Raw genomic sequence first — 23,297 nt, forward strand, 5'->3', positions numbered from 1 at the left:
GGATATTCCAACATTGGGTCTACATACACTTATAAATGCTATTTCAGCTTGCTGAATTGGTTCATTTATTATTATATGATGGCCTTATTTGTGTTTGAAAGTGTCTGCCTTATTTTATCTAATACCTGTGCAGCTACTCTTGCTCCTTTTTCCCTGCTTGCATATTTTCCCTCCATCTCTTCAGTCAGTCGATGTCCATTTTACTCGTGGGATGAGTTTCTTATAGGCAGCAGTCTCATTTTTTACTCCATTCAACCTGTGGTATATTTTGACTGAGGAATTTAATCCCACAGGATAGGTTGCATTGGCTTTGGTTCTAGATGAGTACTCTAGAGCATGTGGCTTCTTCAGCTGTAATCCACGTAGACAATGTCTGTGGCATGCTTGTGGCCTCAGCTGCAGGGGTTGTTGGATTGCACCTAAGTTCTCTCAGGTGAGTTTGGTAGTAGCTCTGGGCTGTGAGTGTGGGATGACTGTTCTACAGGTCATGTGAGAGTTTGGCTATTCAACAGGGCCTGTACATACAAGGCATCACAGCAGAGCCATGATTCCTATCTATTTGCAAGGGCCATGTGTCTGAGTACTTCACAGGGGCTGGGTTGCACTAGTGAGCCCAGAGGGGTATTTGTATGTGACCAAAGGTTGTATTGCTGACAGTGTTTCAAAGGACCATCTGCCTAAGATAGGTTCTGTGTGCTTTTTGGGGCCTCCAGTAGGCAGAGACTCTGAGAATGCTGGGCCTGGTTACTGCTTAGGGTTGCAGGAAGATGGATAGGACCACAGATGGGTTTCCTTAGCTTCACCAGCTACCTTGCTCAATGCTGGCTGTCATTCTGCCTCCAGGGCTGAGTTGGCAAAACTGCTGGAGCAGCTGTCCAGCTGCTTCTCAGGATCCTGGTTGGACAAAGCCTGTGTGAGGGAAGCACAGGATCATGCTTGTGGTAACCTACGATAGCTCCCAAGTCTGGGCTCAGGACCTGTGAGAGCTACAGGCCTTTCCAGCAGTAAATGCTTCTGGTGTCAATGGCCCTAGGGAGACCTGTGGGGGCCTCCTGCTGGCTCTTTAGCCACCAAGTAGTTGGAGTTGATTTTGAGTAAATTGTGTATACTTTGTTCTCTCCTTATTAAGACCATGTGTCTGTCTTAGGGTTTTTACTGCTGTGAACAGACAACAGGACCAAAGCAAATCTTATAAAGGACAACATTTAATTGAGGCTGGCTTACAGGTTCAGAGGTTCAGTCCATTATCAAAGTGGGAACAGGCAGCATCTGGACAGGCATGGTGCAGGAGGAGCTGAGAGTTCTACATCTTCGTCTGAAGGCTGCAAGCAGAAGACTGACTTCCAGGCAGCTAGGAAGAGGATCTTAAAGCCCACACCCACAGTGACACACCAACTCCAACAAGGCCACACTTTCTAATAGTGCTATTCCCTAGGCCAAGCATATTCAAACTACCTCACCGTGATTGATCTTCATTCTTTATGATGTCCCTGCCACATCCCTACCACACCCAAGTGCTGTGCTTCAAATACTAGTGCAAAAGCTATTGTTTCTATGCTTTGGTCCTTTATTATGGAGGAAAACACATCAGGTACCTGCAGTAGCTTTGTTGTTGGATGATCTGTTACCTTTGTTAATGAAATCCAGAAACAGAAGCTTTTCCTATCTCCTGAGTCATCAGCATGAACACCACCAGCCCTGTCTGGATTTTGAAGAGCAGTAAATGGCATGTTCTTCCAAATTACACCATTCCCTCCAAGTTGCAGCATTTGCCTGTGGAGGGGTAGGAGTGGTAGGCAGGAGGCAAACAAAGAATTTCAGTATGCGACCCAGAGACTGTTTTTGTGGTATTTTGGTGAAGAATGTGGCTGCTTTTTGCCATTGTCGGAAGAGTCTGCCTGAGGTTAAGGTGAGGAGATCTAGATTAATTGCTTTGAAAAAGGAAGTTCCAAAACAGCCTGGTATAAATTCTATTGGTGTTTATTAAAGTTTACTCTTATGAAGAGCACTTTATTGAAAAGGAGCAGGTTGAGAAAGGAAAAATATAAAATACATGGTTTGAGTATTAGCAGGACATCAGGAAATAGAACGGAACTAAATCCTATATTTTAGGAGTTAACAGATGAAAGGAGGCAAGATTTCACCCAGCTAAGTTTAGGTCCAGGCATGGTGGTACACATGTTTAATCCCAGGAGACAGAGCCATGAAGATCTCTGAATTCAAGCAATACAGAGCAAGTTCCAGGACAACCAAGCATAGGCAGTAAGGGAGTTGAAAACAGAAAGCTGGTGATAATATAATAGAACAAGGGGCCATGTTCCAGCTCGGCAAGCAGCAGTGCTGGGCAGTGTTGGCCCTGTGGCTCTGGCTTTAGAGTCAAGAGTAGAAGGGGTTACTGGGACAATTGGTGCTGGTTAGCTGGAGCTAAGAAATTAGCAGTGATGAAGAAGAGACCAGCATCACTGAGGTGAAATCTGGGAAGTGTTTTCTGAGAGCACAAAGAGGCTGTGTTCCAGAGATAGCCAAGATTGTACCTCATGTTGCAACTGAACTTGGTAATGTGTAAGCATCACCCAGGTGGTACTGATTTTGAAGTCACGAAGGGGTCATGGTGAGCATCTGAGACTTGGCACTGTGAGGGGCTAGGGAAGGATATTAGTGAAGGTGCAGCCTCAGTTGCAGTTGATGTCCCAGGTCTGAAGACAAAGAAGTTTAGGCTTGGCACCATGAGGAGAGCATATGAGAGGCTATTGGTGAAGCCTAGTTGAAGCAGAAGATCCCACCCAATGTATTGGAGATGCCAGTACCATAGGATGATCACCAAGAACAGCAGCAATGGAGTGGAATCCCAGAGCCTAGAGTACTACAGAGGGCAGAGCTGGAGAAGTGACACCAGCCCTTTGGAGGAGGCCAGAAGATCATGCGTGGATCCCAGACATTGGGACAAAGGGCTGTGAATCTGAAGTTGACTTGTAGACCTAAGATGTTGGAGATGCCAGAGCCATGGGACACCTGCCAAGGAAAGCTGCTGACAGGTAGTGGAACCGGCCCAGGAGAAGGAGTTTAATGTAGTCAACAAAGACGAAAAAGGAGGGGAGGTCTGAAACCTGCTTTGACATCAGACATTAACATGCAGAGTTTGGAGTTTGCCCATCTGGTTTCCTTTCTTGCTTTGGGGGTTACAGTTAACTGACTGAATGAATCTTAGACTTTGAACTTTAGACTTTTAACATTGTTGAGACTGCTATAGACTATGGGGACTTTGGAAGTTGGACTAAATGTATTTTGCATTATGGTATATTTAGGTATGACCCCCATAGGCTCATGTGTTTGAAAAGCATATGGGAGCCAGGGAGTAGAATGGGATGGTTTGTATTTGTTTAGATCAGGGAGTGGCACTATTAGGAGGTGTGGCCTTGATGGAGGAAGTGTGTCACTGTGGACATGGGCTTTAAGACCCTCATTCTAGCTGCCTGGAAGTTAGTATTTTGCTAGTAGCCTTCAGATGAAGATGTAGAACTCTCAGCTCCTCCTGCACCATGCCTACCTGAATGCTGCCATGTTCCTACCTTAATGATAATGGACTAAACCTCAGAACCTGTAAACTAGTCCCAATTAAATGTTTTCCTCATAAGAGTTGCTTTGGTCATGGTGTCTGTTCACAGCAGTAAAACCCTCACTAAGGCCCTGGGTTATGAGACTTATTCTCCTGCTAACTGTCACACATCCTGAAATCACCTCCTGGTACTAATGCAACGCTGCAATTCAAAGCTCAGGCATTCAGTTTGGTCTTCTTAGCAGTCTGAAAATGAGAACAGGTCACATAAAAACCCAGATTTCGGTTTGTGTTCAAGTTGTATAGCAGGCATGTACAGCAGAGCGGCAGCTTCCTTAGGGAAGCGTGAGTCTCCCTGCTCTTGTGGATCCACTGATTCCTTCCACAAGGGCAGGGGGAGATGTCAAACGGGATTTGGAAGCCCTGTGAGTGCGTCTGGTGAATGACCACATTGGGATTGCTCGTCAGTAGGTAGATCAACTTTACTTAGGGTGATTGAAGGCTGATGAAGTTAGGGGTGTGAGGGGAGGGACCTTCAGGATAGGCAAAGGTCACCAGCTGGGGGTCTAGGGTTCCTGACATATTTCATTAGCATGGGGAAGCATTTTAGGAATCTCAGATGCTGACTGAACAGGTTTTGTCAGAAGAAAGGAAATTGATCCTATAAACTCATTGAGGCTGTGTGCCATTTCTCAGGTAGAGACAAATGTGGGAGCTTAGAAAATCCCAGACAAGGTCAGATACGGAGAAAAGCTGCTAACAAGGGAATCCCCATTATGCGTGTCCCAGAAGGCTATTCAGTCAATGGTAGACTTTGACCTTAATTAGCAGTTTTCCCACCTTGAAGGTGGGAGGGTCGCATCCCACAGGTCCAGTGCTTCCTGTTACTTTCACCTGGCCCACTCCGCTCATCTTCACCTATTTCTGCCTGGCTCCTGGAGGTATTTGATCTACACAGCTCTGAGGAAATGCTTATTGTTCTAATCCTGTGCTCTAGCACTTTTGACCAGGGGCTGGCCAGCGTGGCTTGGTCCTAGCGTACATAGGTTCTGGATATTCCTTTAGCAGATAAAGTAGGCTTAATTCTAAAATATGATACTGCTACCTGTCTGCAGTATCTAAAGCCCCAAAGTCACACCTGCCTATGAAGTATGATTCATTCATTCATTCATTCATTCATTCATTCATTCACTCACTCACACACTCACTCAGCCGTTATAAACTAAGTCTTGTGTGCTAGGACTTGGGCATACAGTTGTAAAGGATAGTCCCAGTACCTGCCTCAGGAGACTAGGTAATTGGAAATCCTGGATGGCCACATCTTCCTGACAAGTTCTCTAATGTAGTCTCACAAATACATCTGCTATTCTGTTTTTAATTCATATTCTCTCTCTCTTCTTTTGTCTCTTATTTCTCTCCCTCTCTCCCTCTTTCTCCTTACCATTCTTCCTTTTCCCATTGGCAGGATCTTATACAGTGAAGACTGGCCTGCACTTGCTTATATAACTGAGGCTAGACTTGAGCTCTCTTGACCCTCTTGTTGTCACTTCAGCTCTCAAGTACTATGCTTACAGATGTGCACTGTGGGTCACACCTATCAGCTCTCAAGTGCTATGCTGATAGATGTGCATTGTGGATCACACACACCATTTTTCATTTCTTTAAAAACATTAGTTTTAGAAGCCCTTGGTCCTGCTAAGGCTCCATGCCCCAGTGTAGAGGAATGTCAGGGCGGGGAGGCAGGAAGGGGTGGGTGGGTGGGGAACACCCTCATGGAAGCAGGGGCGGGGCGATGGGATAGGGGCTTTATGAATGGGAAACTGGGAAGGGGGATAACATTTGAAAGTAAATAAAATATTCAATAAAAAACATTTTTGTTAGTTTAACACACATGAATGCTTTGCCTGTAGGTATGTCTGTGCACATTGTGTGTACAGTGCCCATGGAAATCAGAAGCAGGCTCTGGATCCCTTGAGATTGGGGTTGTGAGGTGCCATGTGGGTGTTGGGAATTGAACGAGGATCTTCTGGAAGAGTAGCCAGTGCTTTTCACCACTGAGCCATCTCTCCAGTACCCCCCCCTTTGTATTAATCTTTGTATAGACTTAAAATTGAAAGCTAGGAGGGATTTGAGGTAGGCTGAACTCCTGGGGCACAGAGTGACCTCCCCTCTACTGTTCTAAGTGAAACCGTACTGTGAAGTTACTCTAAGTTGTCATAGCACAGACTTCTCTGATCTAGAAGCTTAGATTGCTTTTATAAGTAAGGTGCTTGTGGTGATGATGGTAGTGGTGGTGATGATGACAGGTACCATGTTTCAGAGCGAGGGGCTTACATTATATGAACTAAAGACCTCCTTTAGAAGTTAAATAACTTGCCCAGAATCACACACACACACACACACACACACACACACACACACAAATGGGATTTGAACTTGTGTTCTATGACAGAGAGCTCCAGTTCTTTACCACTATGCCATAGTCAGTGTTCTCATTAATTTGTGGAATGATTTAAGAGCATGCCTTTGTCTAGGACATTTTCCTCTCTGGCCCTTAGCAAGGTAACAAGGTATGAAACTCTTCCATCTAATTTTCATGCTTTTATTTCTTGTTAAATGTGAAAATTCTTGGAGAGGCTCTGTATTGTTATCAGCAACATTTTAACACCTTAACCCTTCCTTTGACAGCTAATTAAAGATGAGGCACTGAGGGCCAGGCAGGCTCCTTTCTAGTGCTGGGAGGCTACTGGAGGAAGTACTCGCATGCAGCACTACCCAGGCAGGGCTAGAGTTGTCGAGAAATCAAAATGAGGTTGATGTGAAGGACTCACACAGATGTGCCTCAAAGGAAGACTCTAAGGAAGACCCTATTAGAGTAGGACTTGGGAAGTGGATGAGGAGTAATGAAAGGGGAGTTCGCAGGCTGGGGACGCCTCCCTGTGTGCCTGTGCTAGTGTGGCCCCTCCTGCTGTCCCAAAGGCAACTCCTCCAGGCTCTTATACACATAAAATAAAAATAAGCATTAAACAGCAGGAGAGCAGGAAGGGACAATGAACACTTGGTGCTGATGTTCCCAGCTCAGAGTGCTTCACGGACTCTGTCCTCCTGTCTGTGATGTCTGTGGTGCAGGGAGAAGCAGGTTTGGCAAGCAGTTTCCAACTGGGATATGTTCTTGCCTTGGCCCAGTTGGAATCCCACATTACCACTTGTAACTTACTCCATGCTTTGGGATGTTTCAGAACATTTATGCCCTATTGGTCTCCAGGGGATTTGCCAGACTACTTGGGAGTCAATTAGAACTCAGCCACCAGCCTGTTTACCAAGCAGTTAAATAGAAAGTAAAAACAGTGCTAACCCTCTCCCTAGTATTTTCTTTAACTACTTCAAGAGTATGGAATCTTCTGGTGGTATTCCTGTACATGTACAAAACTCCCATATATACTGGAATATATACTGTGTTCATTTAACCATTTGGCCTCATGTGCTGGTTCTGAGGCTGACCTTGTGAGAGGAATTGTAGGTGTTGAAACGTGTCTGAAGATGAGGAGGGGTATGCGGGGAGAGTGTATCGCCTCAAGCTGGTTCTTTCTTCTTATAGTGGTGGGTCATGCAGTATTTTCTTTTCTCAGAATAATTTTGCACTCACCAACCCAGAGAAGAGTACCCACGAGGACTCAGATACAAAGGAAACCAGAAGAGAGGAGGAGCTGGATGCCGAAGTCCTAGAGGTGTTAAACCCAACCCAAGAGTGGCAGGCTCTTCAACCAGGTACCAGCCTTGCTCTGCTCCTTAGAAACTCTGAATTAAAGCCACAAATGCCCTTTGTTCCTGAAGGTTGGAAGCGGCCATGCTCATGGTGATCATCACAGTGTTAGCTGCAGTGCCATGGGGTTTGGGGACCTCCATTCTTCAGAAGAGCAGTGTGCAGTATATGAATGCCCTGGAAAGGAGGTCTGTGGTGGGTGACCATGCTTTCTGAACAAGTGATGGGAAACTTGGGGAAGCTCAGGAGAGGCAGTGCCATGTGCCTTGCTCTGCACATGTTATTTTGGGCTCTGTTGCTTGGCTCAGTGCTGCTGAAATAGTGTTCATGGGAGTCCTGAGCTCTGGTGCTGGGCCCGAATGTTCTGTTAAAGGAACCTGAGCCAAGGCAAAAGGGCTGGTCCTTGCCTGATCATAACTGAGGCATCTTCAGAGGGAACAACTTTCTAACCCCTTTATGACCCTGAGTCCAGGGTTTCAAGTGATAATGACTGGCCCCAAATTGTGAAATGTTTACTATATTCAGGCCCACAGCTAAGCTCCTCGTGCACACCATGTTAGAACTTCACAGGAATAGAATTACTACTGTCTTTACCTCCCAGTGGAAATGTTGTGGTTCCAAAGGTTAGATGACTTGTGTTATTCACCTGAGGTCAAATGTCATGGGCCTCAGCCTTGATCCGCTGTCTTTCCTACTCTTCCTTCAAGGCTCCAGCTGTCCTGGGCTGGAGCCTGCTCTGCCAACACTCAGACTATTCTCAGTGCAGGCAGCTTGTGTTCTGTATTGTGGCAGCAGCCATCGCATAGCATCAGGTCCTTCTGGTATTCAGCACCATGTCCTCACAGCCCCCGCTGCTGCTGTGCTGCCAGGGATAGCATGGCTGTGCCAGCCCCCAGCATCACTGCTAGGCTTGCATGTGGGTAGGAGCTGCTGCAGAAGACTGATGAAGCCCCAAAGAAGCCAAGGGAGAGCTCGTGGCTTCAGCAAAGGATAGTTTAGGAACAGAGGTATAAGAGAGGATTCAGCAGGTCCAACTCTGCCTGTCCTCTCAGCTTCCCTGAGAACAGAATTCGGTTGGTCTTTGGGGAATAGCTCGGAGAGGCTCTCAGGAGTGGGAGGTAGAAGATGTGGCTATGGTCCTCTGGCTTTATGTAGGTTACTGGTAGTCTTGTAAACTGGCAAGTGTGCGGAGTAGATGGAGGCTGGCGTTCTGGGCCCCTACTTCTACTTCTGTCCCTTTAGTTAGGTCAGTAGTCCCCTTCAAGCCCTTGGTCTGCACTGCAGGCAGAACAGCGTTCATATTTCATGCCTTGAGCTGTGCTAGCCCTCTGGCAGGGGCACAGCTGCTCGTGGCTCAAGAGCCCCTACACGCATTCTTTGGAAGGAAGAGTCAGGGACTAAGTGAGGAGCGGGCCCTGAGAGAGCTGGGGAGCTAGAGAGAAGCACTTGCATGGAACTGATGCTCCTTTGACAACACCCTTAGCTTGTAGTTTCTCAAGAGCCCCTTATAGACTCTTCTGTACAGAATTCTCTTAAAGCTGCTGCAAAGGCTATTGCCACTAAAGCACACTGCAGATTCAAAGTCCTCTACCGACTGTATCACTCGGTTTGGATATTCTAGTTTTCAGAGTAAATTCCCTACTTGTACGCATCTTTAGTCCACTTGTGGAATTGGACACTACTGAGGGTGCATGGACATGCAGCCTTCTTTTCCTGGTGATCTTACCTGAGGACGGGGCTTAGGATATAAAAGAAAGACTGCCAGGGTTATCACATGCTTTCCCTTCCTCCTTCAATAGCAGTGTTGATGAGGGAGCAGGGATGAGCGCAAACAGAATGTTTAGAAGAGTGTTTCCTGCTTGAGAGCCAGAGGCAGACACAGGAACATGGTGGGCACTGTTCGGGGATGTTGAAGACAAGGGTGAGTTTATATAGATACTTACTGACCCTGTCTCAGCCAACCAAGCAGTTCTGCCCGTCCGTTTGAAGGACTTTGGCCTTTGGTGGGAAGGCCATACCTCTGATTTCCTTTTGCCTCAGAGGGAAGATTATTAGGGTAACGGGGCTGTCTGGGTTATGGGCTGGGCTTATTGGAAGGCAGATTGCCAGACTGCCTGCTGCAGCCTGGCACACGTGACTTCTTATGTCTTCCCACTGGGCCAGGTGGGCACTGAGACAACCACAGGTCTCACCCCTGGAGTCTGCCTGCCACTGTTATTACTGTCACTGTCGTCACTGGGAGTTGCTTGTTCCTGGAAGTGATTTTCCTGTCTCCTTTTCTTTGGTTTATTTTGGGATCTGCCTCACCTAACAGAGCCACAGCAAGCCTTTGAGTGTGGATTCAGTGTCAGCTGTGCATAAGCAAGCAGGAAAGCTGTTTGCTGGCAGGTCCTCTTGGTTCTGGGCAGGGAACTGAGATTTGTCCTGGAGCTGAGTGCTCCTGGATTCCAGAATTTTGTGCCTGTGCATTTGTTATTATGGAACACTGATTGCAGCCACATTCGATGGCTTTATCTTCCCTGAGCATTTTCTGAGACCCTACCTTATGCCAGAGAGAAATGGCTCACATTCACTAAGCATTGACTCTGCCAGGCACCCTTTGAGGGTAGTTGCTATAGCTCTCCTAACTTTTACAGACAAAACTCACTTGCAGCACAAAGAGATTACTCAGAACAGCAACCAATAAGTCCTAGTGTCAAAACTCAGACACCCTTATGCCCATACTGTGCCACAATATCTTCCTAAGGAACAAACTGGATATGAACCCTTTGTGCCCTGTAGCTTATAGGTTCGCAGGCAATACAGAAACAACAGAAGGCCATTGGTGTGGCAAGGCCAGGCCTTCTCTTGTGCTGAGGAGTCCGTGGGGAAGTTAGTTGGGCAGTTTTATGATGCTGGGCCTGACTGTGGCTCTCTCTGAGCTGTGGACACTCAGGTTACTCAGAATCTCTAAAATCTCATCTCAAAATAGGAATGGAAATAAGAATTACACTTAAGTGGTATAAGAATAAAGCAAAGTGTGTGTGTGTGTGTGTGTGTGTGTGTGTGTGTGTGAATGTGTATGTGAATGTGAGTGTGTATGTAAATGTGAGTATGTAAGTCTGTGTGAATGTGAGTATGTATGAGTATGTGTGAGAGTATGTGAGTGTGTGTGTGTATGTGAATGTGTGTGTGAATGTGTGAGTATGTGTATGTGAGTGTGTGTGTGAGTGTGTGTGTAAACTGTTTCTTAAAGGGTTTGACATACAGAACATATTCAATATGTTGTTATTAAAACAAATACACCTTTGCTCCCTTTGGTGACTTGAAGGAGAAGTGGAGATGAGAAAGACACCTGGACAATGGCACCCTGTCCTTCATGCTTGTCAATGCTGCTCATCAGCCCCTCTGGGCTCAAGAAAGCACAGCCACTTTCAATCCGAGGCCTCTTATTGACCCAATTTGACTTCAAGGCAGCTGTAAGAATCCCTGAAATATTGGTGTTAGAGCCCAGTCAATTGGGGCATGCAGGAAGCCTGTGCAAGAACACGTTCATGTAAGGGGTGGAAAAGTGAAAAAAAAATCTAAATCATCAACTGATGAGAGCAATCCAAGAATTACAGAGTACCAGCCATCTGGTCAGATCATTTCAGATCTGCACGAGCAATAAGAGGGGATTGAATTTTAAAATCCTCATTTATAATAGACAACTACTCTGGTTTCAAGTATTTAAGAGAGGAGCCTGATTTCCTGCAGGCTCTGGACATCTGTCTGAAGGAGCACCTGACCCTGGTTGGGGTGACAAGGCTGTCTCTGGAGCTTTTGAGCCTTTGCAGCTTCAGAGGGGCTGCGTGGTTTGTTATCTCTGTGACAGCACTTGTGTGTGCAAGGAATCAGTTCTAATACGTTCACAGGTGGGAACCTAGCAGAAGCCTAAAGGCAGTCGATACCTAAATATTTGTAGCTTATGAGGGTACAGATCTGGAACTTCTTTATTGCCACCAGGAGGTAATGGCACACGCACATAGGGTCTCACTGTCTAGAACTTGCTCTGTAGACCAGGCTGGGCTCTTACTCACAGAGATTCACCTGCCTCTGCCTCGGAAGTGCTGGGATTCATACCTGACTCTACTTCCTTTTTGGCCCAAGTGGCTATAGCGAGCAACCTTTCAGGAAGAGATTCTCAGAGCTAATCTTTGGCTCATTCACATGTACAGTGCCTTCTTTTCCTAGCTTGGGGCCTTTCAAGTCTTCAAGGGATTCCCTGAGAATAGAATTTGCTCATTTTCTAGCTGTATCTGTTTTTTCTTCCTCTAACACTGTCACCTCCCTCCCGCCTTGTTAAGCATTGTTTACTCTGAGCATCTGCTTTGCTCCTTGGTGGTGCAGGTTTGTCATATGTCACTGTTAATCCCACAGACGCAAGGAGAACGACCACTGACCTAAGTCACCACGGCCAAATTAACTAAAGCAAGCTTTTAAAAAAATCGTGCACATGGGCTATCCCTCCCTAAAGGCAGAGATCAAAAGACCAGCATTAGACATGGGGAAGAGAAGGGTTTTCATAGTTCAGGAGTAGGGGTTTCCAAATGGGGGATTTGGCAGGCAAATAGGTGGGGTTACAGAAACAGAACCTAAGTATAACAAGTTGACCATAACAACCTCCTGAAACAAAGATGAGGTAGTCATAACTCGGTGATCATAACGATATGCTCATTACAAGGTGGGACAAAGGCATGGTGCCATTTCCCGGAACAGGCAGAACAGAACCATTTAGAGTTAAGGTTACAAGTGGGGCATAACCCAATCCTAGGAATTAACCTAGTTTGTCTTTACTATAAGATAGCTTTCAGGCCCAAGATGGAGGCAGGCTGGTTCAGCGTTATTCCTTGTCTTATGTGTCCCTGTCAAATACTTGATAAAGTCTTAGCATTCTTTATCTAGGAGGGGAAGCAAAATTTGTAATTCGTCAAAAGATGCATGGCCCAATCATATATATCTGTTTGGTTAGCACAGAAAAAATAAAAAATTTAAGACCATATAATCTTGGTATGCCAACAGGTACTATAGGTAGCCATTTTGTCCCCTTTGCCAGGGAGTTTCCTTTTGATCTAATATCTTGCCTTTTGTTGAGGATAAGGTACAGTTCTGTGACTGCTTTCTGGTGAAATTAGGATATGGTTGTCAGGGCCCAGGAAGGCTGGGGTGTTGGTCAAAGGCCGAGAAGGGATTAGGGCAATGATATATCCATCAGCACCATCTGGTTTGCATCTGACCCAGCTGAAGAGACAGAGGACAGTCACATTGACCAGATGGTTTATGTCAGTTTTCAGCAAGCTCAGAACTACTTGAGCTGAAGTGTTGTAGATCACCTTTGGAGCAGTTTGAAGTCTGCAGCTGATTTCTGGATGGTGTCTACCAGCCCAGTGGAACTCTGCAGGAACAGAAGTTTAAAAACTTAAAGGAACTTTTATATTTGGAGCTTTTGCCTCAGGAGTAGGCAGTAGGCAGGGAAGCTTAGGCTATTGATTGACAGGAGCACTTATTTGGAGTCCGTTTGACCTGTGAGAGATGGCTCTAAGTCTTAATGACTTTCTTGACTCCCTGGAAATCACATTACCATTGCTTGTAGGCTGTCCTGAAATCCATATCGTAGACAAAGCAGCTAATAGCTATCTGTGGACCAGCTGGATTAAACCCATGCCTTCAAGTCGTAGCAAAAGCTAGGCTTCGGGTAAACAAGCATGAGCGTTTTCTTTTTGTCTGTCCAGAGGACTGAGTGTACAGAGTGGACAGAGGGCTTTCAGCAGGATGAGAAGCATCTTGACATTTAGAAAGCAACTGGACCTCGTTACTGACAATAGTAGTCAGTGCTTCATTGATTATCAGCCCTTCACTGATTAATGTTAAAACTCTGAACAATAGCATAGAGGGTGAAGGAAATCTGCAATGTCATTTAAACTATTTTTATACCTTCATGATTTGTAGTTCTATGTATTAAATTATTTTCTTAGACCCTCATAACTTATTTAGGCTTTTACAACTTAAGATGTTTATAACTTATTTTTAGACTTATAGTTCATATAAATTTTAATTTTTTTATCCAGCTAGTTTTCATTAGACACATTTAAGTGGTTAATTATTAAGAACAGCCTTTGGAAAGCAAGTTACTTTAAAGTAAAGGAATAGTAAAAGTTGTGTTGAAAGTGGTTTTGTGAGCTTTCCTTTTGGTGTGAAGAAAATGGTGTCTGCCTTTTTCAGCAAAGCTTATAGCTGTAGGAAAGTGACAGAACTGAGTTAGCCTTTCGTCCCATCAGAGATCTGAGGAGGATACATTCTAATAGGAAGTATAATCCAAATAGCCTCTGTATTAATTAAAGTGACCAACATACCAGCTATCTGGAGAGTTACCTAGGCTCCATGGTAGTCTTCACTGGGCTAGAGGTCATAGGTCCTTGGCTGCCACACAGGACAGACTTACATCTTCAGCTGCTGTACAGGACAGCACTGGCCTTTGACTGCCAAAGCCAAAGGTCTGAGAGAGTTTCCTGTGGAGGAAGAACTTGGAAAAACTGACCCTCTTTGGTGAGGGAGAGTAGAGCAGTCAGCTCAATGGCGTTCATAGTGTGGGCAGCCCCTGGCAGCTGGCATGTCATGTGGCAGCTTTGCCCAGTGGTTAGTGTTATTAAGGAAGGGCTGTGCCCAATCATCTTCCTTGGAGACCCTAGGAGCTGGCATTTCTGCCTATCATAGGGAGCTTTTATCATTGAACATTGTTTGTTTTTGGTTTTTTGAGACAGGGTTTCTTTGTGTAACCCTGACTGTCCTGGAGCTCACTCTGTAGACGAGGCTAGTCCCAAACTCACAGAGATCTGCCTGCCTCTGATCTCGAGTGCTGGGATTAAAAGCACCTGGCTTAGACATATATTCTTATAGCCAGTGTCTGCCCAGCTTTTCTCAGGGTGAGCTTCTAAGCATGAAAACCGTGTTTTGGGTTGACATATTCAGCTAACTAGAAGCACAACCGCAGGACTTAGAAAGCTGGGTTAGTGTATTTGGAGACTTTCCCAGAACTATGAACTTTGAGGGACTTGGTGTTTTGTTTGATGGTGCTGTCTATGTGCTGAATTTTACAGCCTGAATGTTAAGATTACCTATGTAATTACCAACCCTGTGTTAATAAGTTTTAAGTTAATACGTTTTATTTTGGTTTTTGTTTGTTTGTTTCATTTTGTGTGTTTTGAGACCCAATTTCTCTGTAACCCTGGCTATCCTAGAACTTACTTTGTACACCAGGGTGGCCTCAAACTCAGAAATCCACCTGCCCCTGACTCCCAAGTGCATGCACAAATACCACTGCCTGGCGATTTTACAGATTTTAACTCTCCCTAATAAACTTATAAATCCCAAGGTAGAGAAAATTCATATAATAGTCTTGAAAATTTTGAAAGACGTTTTATATCTTAGCAATATTTTAGGCAGTTCAAGGAAACCAATAGTCTAATGTTTTGAGCTGCTCTGCGTTGCTTTTTTTTTTTTCCTGCCACAAAGTCAGGTGGCTTGCCTGACATGGGACAGAAACTTTACAACTCCAGGACCGGCTTTTTAATACAGAAGAACAACATAAAATATTCCACCATCATCAGTACCCCAAAAGACATTTGAATTCCTGCTAAACGATTTCAATGACCAGAAAACTCAGAACTCTAACCTGAACTCTGGCTATGAAAGTAGCCATGGTACGAGGTGACAGCGGGTTTGGGCCAGGGAGGTGGGAGCACACAAAGCTGCCTGGTGTATCAGGATGTTTTGAGGGAGACGGGCTGCCAGGCTCCTCAAGGCTGAAAATGGCCCTACAGTAGGAAAGGAGAGAGAGTGGCAGGCTGACGTATATGAGGGCCCCAGAAGACTATAAGGACATTTTAGATCTCTTCATTTCAGAGAGGTCTCATTTCTCTTGATGGTAAGTTTCTTCTCTAGCCTGCCTGGATAGCTATCCTGCCTTCCCTCAGAACCAGATCTGCCTCACCCCACACCAAAGAGGCTGAGGCAGAGACAGCAAGACTTGCTATCCCCACTGTGGGTACTGCAGGGCTGAGGGCACCCTGTACTGTTGGCTGGGCTCTGCAGTGCCATGAGAACATGTCTGCCCAGGATTTGGCCTTATTGCCTAGATAGGACAGGCTGGGGTCCAGGGTGCAGTCTGTGGGCTGGAGTGTGATAGACAGCAGCTGCTGGCCAGCCGCTTTTTAACAAGTATTGTATGCTCAATGCTCTGCGATGGCCCTTTTCCTCCCCACCTCTGCTTTCATCTGCCTGTTCTCCCCATGGTTTAATCAGGACCACTTCTCAGAGTGGCACAGCCTCAGCTTTCAAAGGCCAACTCCCAGAATGGGGGAGATGGAAACCTTAGACTGAGCAGGGACCACCAAGAACTAGCTAGCAATGCCAGCATCAGCTTCATGCCAAGGACTCTGCTTCAGGTCAGAAAATCTGGGTAGCTCCAGCTGCCCTTCGTCCTCTAGCGTTGGCTTCACTGTTCTAGGTGAGCATGCAGGTGGCCTGGAGCTCGAACAAGAGACCCTTTTCTAGAACTTCTTGCATGCTTAGTTTTTACGGAACACATGTAGGAACTCTATGGAAGGCATAGCAGAGGCTTGCCTCTATGAGCTTATGGTGTAGGGAGGACCCGCCCCCAGACAGGGATGAGGCTCTGTGATAACAGTATTTGAAGAAAAGACTTCCCAAAGGCAGAGTCATTGACGCTTCTTGAAGAGAGATTTTGGTATGTGTTGGAAAAGATTTAGTACAGATGGGTTTAAAATTCAGGCAGGGCAGGGCAGGGCAGTGGTAGCAACACTAATTCCAGCACTCAGGAGGCACAGGCAGGTAGGCAGGTTGGGGAGCTATAAGACCGCCTGTGAGGTAGCTCTGGCTATCCCTTTTGTGAAGACAGGAGTACCCATGGGACGCTGTGAGAACCTTGACAGTGGCATGTCGGAGTGGCATCTGTATCCTGCTAGCCGCTGCTTTTCCAGTGTGCCTAGAAAGAGAAGCAGCGGAGCAGGACGGAGTGCGGCGGCTCTGTGAGCCTGCTGTGGTTTGGGCTGTAGCTGCGCTGATTGTGCTTCTGTGGATGTCAAGGCTTTCACTGTTGTTGCTCATAAACAAACATCTGCCGATATTCTTTTATTTCCCACACTATGTTAATTTGGGCAAACCAAAAATTGAACTTTATTTAATATTTTTAAATTCCCAGAAAAGTATGTTTATGTTTTGTGTAATGGTGTTGTTTAGAAGATGGGAACTATTTCTTTGGATTAAAAAATTTGAAATTTGATTATCTGTGGCTGTAATTAGTTTATCAGGGCAGAGGTGAGTGTTTATGGAACAGTAATCGCTTATATTTATAACAGTCCATCCCCACCCCAGGAGTATGGAAAGAAAGAAATCTCCTAGGCTTAGCAACAGCCTCCATATTTCCAGAACATCTTCATTCGCCTGCTTTGGTTTCTCGTCTCCTGCTTTAGACAGACGAGGAGCACGGGTTGTTTACTTCCTTTCATGGCTGAGAGTTAAGAAGACACAGGAATTCTGGTCTAGCAGTCGGGTAGAGGAGAAAAGTATCTTTTGCTTTTTTTTCTTGATTTCCCCCTTATGTTCTTTTGTGCATATTATTTGCTCTCAGCTACGTATAGTGAGCTGGAGTGCAAGGCCAGCTTGGACCGTATGAGACTCTGTCTCAAAACAGCAATCAAGTAAACAAGCAAAACAGACGAACAAAGGCCAGACAGCATCTGCGGAGGACCATGTGAGAACAAAGCAGTGTGAATTTGGAGGCTGTGGAGTTACTCAGGGAGACCTGAGCTCTTCAGGCTGGCTGTCCTCCATTGCTTTCTGGGTTAGGTCTTGGGGTTAGATTCAGGTGACCCCAAACACAGTGTGGTAGGTGGCTCTCTCTGCACAGTGATTAGAGTTGTTTGGCTTCAAATCTAGGACGTTCCCTACCTATTTTAAAACTTTATCTGACTGTGATTAAGACAGTCAGTCAGTGTTTTGGTTTTATAGTGACTAGACAAAATGCTCCTTTCTTTCCTCCCTACTTTTTGTTTGTGTGCATATGGTGTGTGTGTCTGCATAGGTTTAAGGATATGTGTGGAGGCCAGAGGTGGTGTTGTCCTTAGTTGCTTCCTTATTTGTGTGTGTGTGTGTGTGTGTGTGTGTGTGTGGTGTATGTGTGGAGGCCAGAGGATGTCAGGTGTCCTGCTCTACCACTCTCGACCTTATTCCCTTGAGACAGGGTGTCTTAGTGAACCTGGAGTTAGACTGGTAGCCAGGAGCCCCCAGCAGTGTTCTTGTGTGCACCTCCTATGGTTTGGGGGTTAAAGGCTTACCCATGGCCATGTCCACAGTGCTGGATGTTTGAGCGCAGGTCCTCATGCTTGTGCAAGAAGTACTTCAGCTCTCTACTTGAGCTTTTGAGACAGGGTCTCTCATAAATATGGAGTTCACTAATGGCTAGGCTGTCAGGGAGCTCTAGGAATCTGCTTGCCTTTGCTACTCTAGCACTGGGATTTTAGACATCATCATTCATTATTTTCTTATGAGGGTCAGGGGGTCTGAACTCAGACCTCATACTTGCACAACAAGAACTTTATCAAGTGAGCCATCTCCCCAGGCCCCCTCTGGTTCTCATGCTCTCAGCTTGTCTTTCTTTCCCTCTCATAGCCTGCCTTTGTTGTCCCCTTTCCTGCCTTGCTGTAATGGCCTCTACCTGCAGCTGAGTGACAGGTGGCAGGGATGGATAGATGGGATGTATGTAGCTGAGGGAATATTTTCTCAATTCTGTTAGCATCAAAGAAATGACTTCCAAGCCAGTCCTTCCAGCCATGCATTTCACTGATCAGTCAGAATGAGAGGAGAAACACATTAGCATTGCCAGAGAGGGGATTTGGGGAAAATCAAGTCTGTGGAACTGAGTGATCTGAAGTCATAGCATTAAAAACAAATCTTGAAGTGTAGCTGGAGTATTTCCTAGTCTGTCTCCTGTGGCCAGGTCCCTTGACGCATATCTGCTGTGTGTGTAAATGGTATGTGCTCAGCCTGGAAGAACCTCAGGCTGAAGACGGGCACCAGCCTGGGTTGCCTGTCATTAGATATTCTGGGTATGACACGGGAACCAGCAATCTCAGGGGTGTTATTTTTCTTTTGAAACAGAGTTACGTTTTAATTATATGTGTATGAGTGTGTGCCTGACTGTATGTATGTGCAGCATGTGCATACAAAGTGCCTGGGGAGGCCAAGAATGGGTGTTTGTTGGATCTCCTGACACAAGGTCAAGGGGTTATGTGCTGCCCAATGTGGATACTGGGAATGGAACCAGGGTTCCTTGCCAGAGCCCCAGAGCCGTTTAAGTGCTGAACTGTCTCTCTAGTGTGTTTCGTTTTTAGACCCTGTGACTTCCCTGCTCTACATATTTGCAAAGGGCTTATAAAATATAAGAGTTCTTTTGAATTAAGTATGCCTTCATGATCCTTATATTCCCCTGCCTGATGCCAGTCCAGAGTGAGGTCCCTGGAGAATGTCCTTTGTCCTAAACTAGCAGTCTGCTTCTTACTAAGAAAAAGAAATCTTCTGGTCGTGAAGACTAAAACCAAAATTAAGTTTGTCTCCCTTGGAAAAGAAAAACAAACCTAACAATGCCCCTCCTTCCCTTTCAGTCCCTGAAGCTCTGTAGAGAAGGGTGAGCGAAGGGCAGAGCCTGGGAGTTTTGGCATTTGGTTGTTGATGTGGTACCCGAGTGTCACAGCCGCCTAGCTTTACACTTTGACCTGTGTCTTTTATGGCTGTGTAGCCCTGGGCAAGTTATTTAATTCACCAAGATTTAATCAAACATATAATGAAATATTTTCTCATTAAAAAGTGTTCTGTGGTAGAGGAGGGGAGGTGGCACAGCAGTTAAGAGCGCTCACTGCTCTTGCAGAGAACCCAAGTTCAGGTCCCAGCACCCACATCGGGTAGCTGAGAGCTACCTATAACTCCATTTTGAGGGCATCCTACATCCCTTTTTGTTTCTGTGGGCACCTGTATATGTGTGGTACACATAAAATCATGTAGGCTCCCATACACAGAAAAGTAAATATATAGTTTTAATAGAAAAATGCCCAGCTATAAAATAGTTAAAAATCTTTCATTTATTGAGAAAATAATATGAACAAGGTATTAAATACTTAATATTTCCAAAATAAATATTAACTCCTCCTGTTTCTGTTGTATTAAAATTGGGTAGTTATCAGACACTTGAGGCAAGGGCTGAAGGGATAGCTCAATGGTACAGCATTTTCTTGGTTCAACACTGTGTAGTAACAGATTCCAAAATGGAGTAGAGTATAATCTGAAAACAGCCGACCAGTATTCAAGTCAAGAATGCCAGACACTGAGGTGTGTAGGCCAAGAATATCAAATGTGAGGAAGGAATAGTGTTGTCCACCTTTAGTCCCAGCACTCAGGAGGCAGAGGCAGGCAGTTTGAGCTCAGCCAGGTCTAAACACTGAGTTCCAGGACAGCCAGTGCTACGTAGTGAGATCCTGTCTCTGAAACAAAACAAAACAAAAGTGTGTGTGTGTGTGTGTGTGTGTGTGTGTGTGTGTGTGTGTGTGTGTGTGTGTGTGTGTGTGTGTGTGAGAGAGAGAGAGAGAGAGAGAGAGAGAGAGAGAGAGACAGAGAGAGAGACAGAGACAGAGACAGAGACAGAGGCAGAGAGGCAGAGAGACAGACACAGGGAGACACACAGAGAGAGGCAAATATGGGCTGAAGAGATGCTCCTGCATTAGGAAACTTGCTCAGCAATCATGAGAATTGAATTCAGATCCCATTACCTACGTGACAAGCCAGGTATCCCACAGATATCTGTAACTCCAGTTCGGAGGGAGCCAGTACCCTCCTCTGATAAATGTGCGTGTACAGGCACACGTGGAGAGGTATACATTCACACAGACACATACACATGTGAATAAATATAAATCTTACAAAGTGGCAGACACTGAACTGTCACAGGCTGAGGATGCTAAGAAGAAAATCAAATACAGTGTTGTATGTTTGATTACATTCTGGGACAGAAGAAGGTGGAAAATTGGTGAAATCCAAATAAAGAATATAGCTTCCTACTGCTTTATCAGTGCTAATAGTTCTTAGTTTTGTCAATTGGTTTATAGTTATATAAGATATTACTATCAGGGGAATCAGGTGAAGGGTATGTGACAACTCTACTCCCCCCGTTACTTTTCTGGAAGTCTGAAATTGCTTCAGAATAAACAGGTAAATTACAGTATGTACATGTCTAGGAGACCTGTTTGGTAAAGAGGGAACTGACCACAACATAGCCCCGTCCTTAGGATAGATAGCACATGGCATCTCATCCCTCACGGCAGAGTGAGGGCTCTTAGTAAAGGGCCATTGCCAGCCTCTCTTGTGCCTGTGCCTCTCCTGTATCCTTAGGAGATGGCTACTCCAGGCAGGTGATTGGTCAGAGACCAATGCACTCAGTCTGATCTGGTAGCAGTGAGGCACATCAGCTGCTGAGGAGGGCGCTCATTTAGTGTCAGAACTCTGCAGACCTGAGTGATCAGGGCCCTCGTCTCAGTCCCTTGATGAGATTTAAATTCTGCCTGTTTTATCCCTCTATCTAAGCTCCCAGTCACTATGGCAATATGTTTGCAGATTGCAGTTCCTACCCCCACGCTCACTGTTTGATCATCCAGAAGAAAGAAAGAGAAGTTCAAACCCAGCTTTGCAATAATTCCCTTCCTTCCTGTTTTAAGTGCCTGCTCTTGCACAGAGCAGGTGTTCTGTTGCTCTTCTCGGGTGTAGAAGCTGCAGTGCTCTTCTTAAGACTGATGTGGCCATCTCTGTCACACTAATAGCAGGGTGTGTAGAAGAACGCCATTATTATCATTGGGAGAATGCGAGTCTTTTACCTTTTATTTTTCTTTGAAGTTAGCTGTCAGGGGGTATGGAATATATATTTCTGTTCTAGCCTGTAACTCCCTTACAAGTATTTACCAACAGCAGCTCATGTTTTCTAAGTTAAAAAAAAAATCAATGCTAAAAATTGTTCTTTGTATTTTAACTGAGTCGCTGAGGTGTTCTGCTTTCTGCTATTGATTTTCAGATTTTATCGTCAGCCCCTTGGGATGCATGTGGATTACTCAATACTATGACAAATGACTGGGCTCTGAATTATGTATTGTATTATGGGGGAGTTCATAAACTCTATTTCTGTGTTGGTTATTTTAGGCATAAGACTACTGAGCTGTTATTTCTCTTTTCATTACATGTGACTAGAAGAAAGATAAAAGGGGGACACTGGTGCAAGAGAGAAGTGCCTAGCTCAGGATGCACTTTCCCTCCTCCTCAAACCGAACTCAGAGCTTTAGGATGGACGGTACTGGGGTAGGGACTGTGGGGAGCTGGAGATGCCTGCGGTAGGAGAGAGGATCCTCTGAAAAATCAACCCTTCTGTTGGGTCTTTGCTCAGGCTGGAACCCACTGGAGGAAGACTGCCTAACCTGACTCCTGGGCCTCTGAGGCCAGAGCCCTGAGATGGTTTTCTTTGCTGCTGCCTCTCCCTCCGCCCACAGACGCTGTGCTGATGGACGTGCAGGCTTTACAGCCGGCTTGGCACGGCTTGGCTTGCAGAGATCATCTGTCTCTTTTGAATGAGCAGCTTTATGTTTGCAGCTCCTTTTCCCAGCGTAGAGAAAAATTGCCTCTGCTGGCTTCTGCCTTCTGACGGAAATGTTTACTTTCCCCAGGGAGAGGCACTGTTCTTTGGTGTTAATGTCTACTAGCACTCCCCGTTCCTTGTGGGAGCGGAGCCTGAGCTCAGGGTGGACAGGAAGAGGTGGCCATTGGAGCATGCACAATCGCCACTGGGGCAGCCATCTGCTAATGTTGCAACTTCTAGCATGCCTCGGAGCAGGCTGTGGGGAGGGAGAGTCCATACTCCAGGGCCTGCATGCATTATGCACAGCCCATTCCCTAAATGAGCTTCTTAAGTGTATATAACTCCTGTCTACCCTGTTCTTGTATGACCTGCCTCAGGGCACCATTCAGAATCTCCCCTAATTATACTTCAAGTGCTGAACATTTAGAGTTTCTGGTAATAGCTGATTTTGGGGGGTGGGGTGGGGAGGGGAGTATATTTCTAAAATTGCAGTGAGGGATTGATTTATAGTTATGGGAAGATTTGCTTCTTAGAGGGAAATTATCACATTGCAATGATAGTCTCACAGCAGTGGTATTTTTCCTCCATCCAAAGCCACAGCTGCCCTACCCCCACCTATACAGTTTCTTTCAGAATGGATTCCCTGTCTTTTGGGGAGGCTCCTCTAACAGAATGAAATGAGTTCTTCCCATTTCAGACTATCACTTTGTTCTCATCACCTTCTCCTCACAACCTTCTCCTCCTGAAATGGAGGAATCCTTCAAATGTTTAGAAAAGGAAAGTCATCATGACTCAGTCCTCACCCACAGGGAGATGATGGCGGCCCTGCAAGCATGCTGTGTATGAAGAACAAGTCCTACCTTTCATCTGTGCTGGTCCCTTATTGCATAGGCCTCTTGCATGGAGTCTGGGGGTTCAGCTTTTTGTTCCTTTTACTCTCCTCCCAAGCAGGTTCTCTTCAGTCAGGATTGACCTCTAGTAGTTGGACAGTTTCATATATGTTCAGGGCTTCACTGGTGGACTCAGGTTAACAGCTGAGGGCTGGAGGTATTGCGTGCTCATCGCAAGATAAATGCAGTGTCAGTGTAGCAGAATGCTTTGGCCCACTTGGGAACCTGTTCAAACAAAATGTGACAGTCTTACCACCAGCCACTCCCAGTGTCTGATTTCCAGTGTCCTTGTTTTTCTCACACTGTTGACATGGTCACTGAGACTTGTGCTGGACGTGAGCTGCTGCTGATACTGGGTTCTCCCTGTATGTGCATTCCTTTGCT

The 23,297-nt window shown here is 45.6% G+C and overlaps 1 protein-coding gene across 1 annotated transcript in view; it reads left to right on the top strand.

The window, feature by feature from the left end:
- Positions 1-23,297, top strand: part of LOC116884500 (nucleotide exchange factor SIL1) — a 168,051-nt gene that overhangs the window by 65,617 nt on the left and 79,137 nt on the right. Inside the window, exon 3 of the mRNA XM_032885630.1 lies at positions 7,186-7,324. Coding sequence (XP_032741521.1) covers positions 7,186-7,324 — 139 coding nt within the window. The remainder of the gene's footprint in view (positions 1-7,185; positions 7,325-23,297) is intronic.

Source organism: Rattus rattus, chromosome 15 (assembly GCF_011064425.1).
Source record: "Rattus rattus isolate New Zealand chromosome 15, Rrattus_CSIRO_v1, whole genome shotgun sequence".
In the NCBI taxonomy this organism is placed as follows: domain Eukaryota; kingdom Metazoa; phylum Chordata; class Mammalia; order Rodentia; family Muridae; genus Rattus; species Rattus rattus.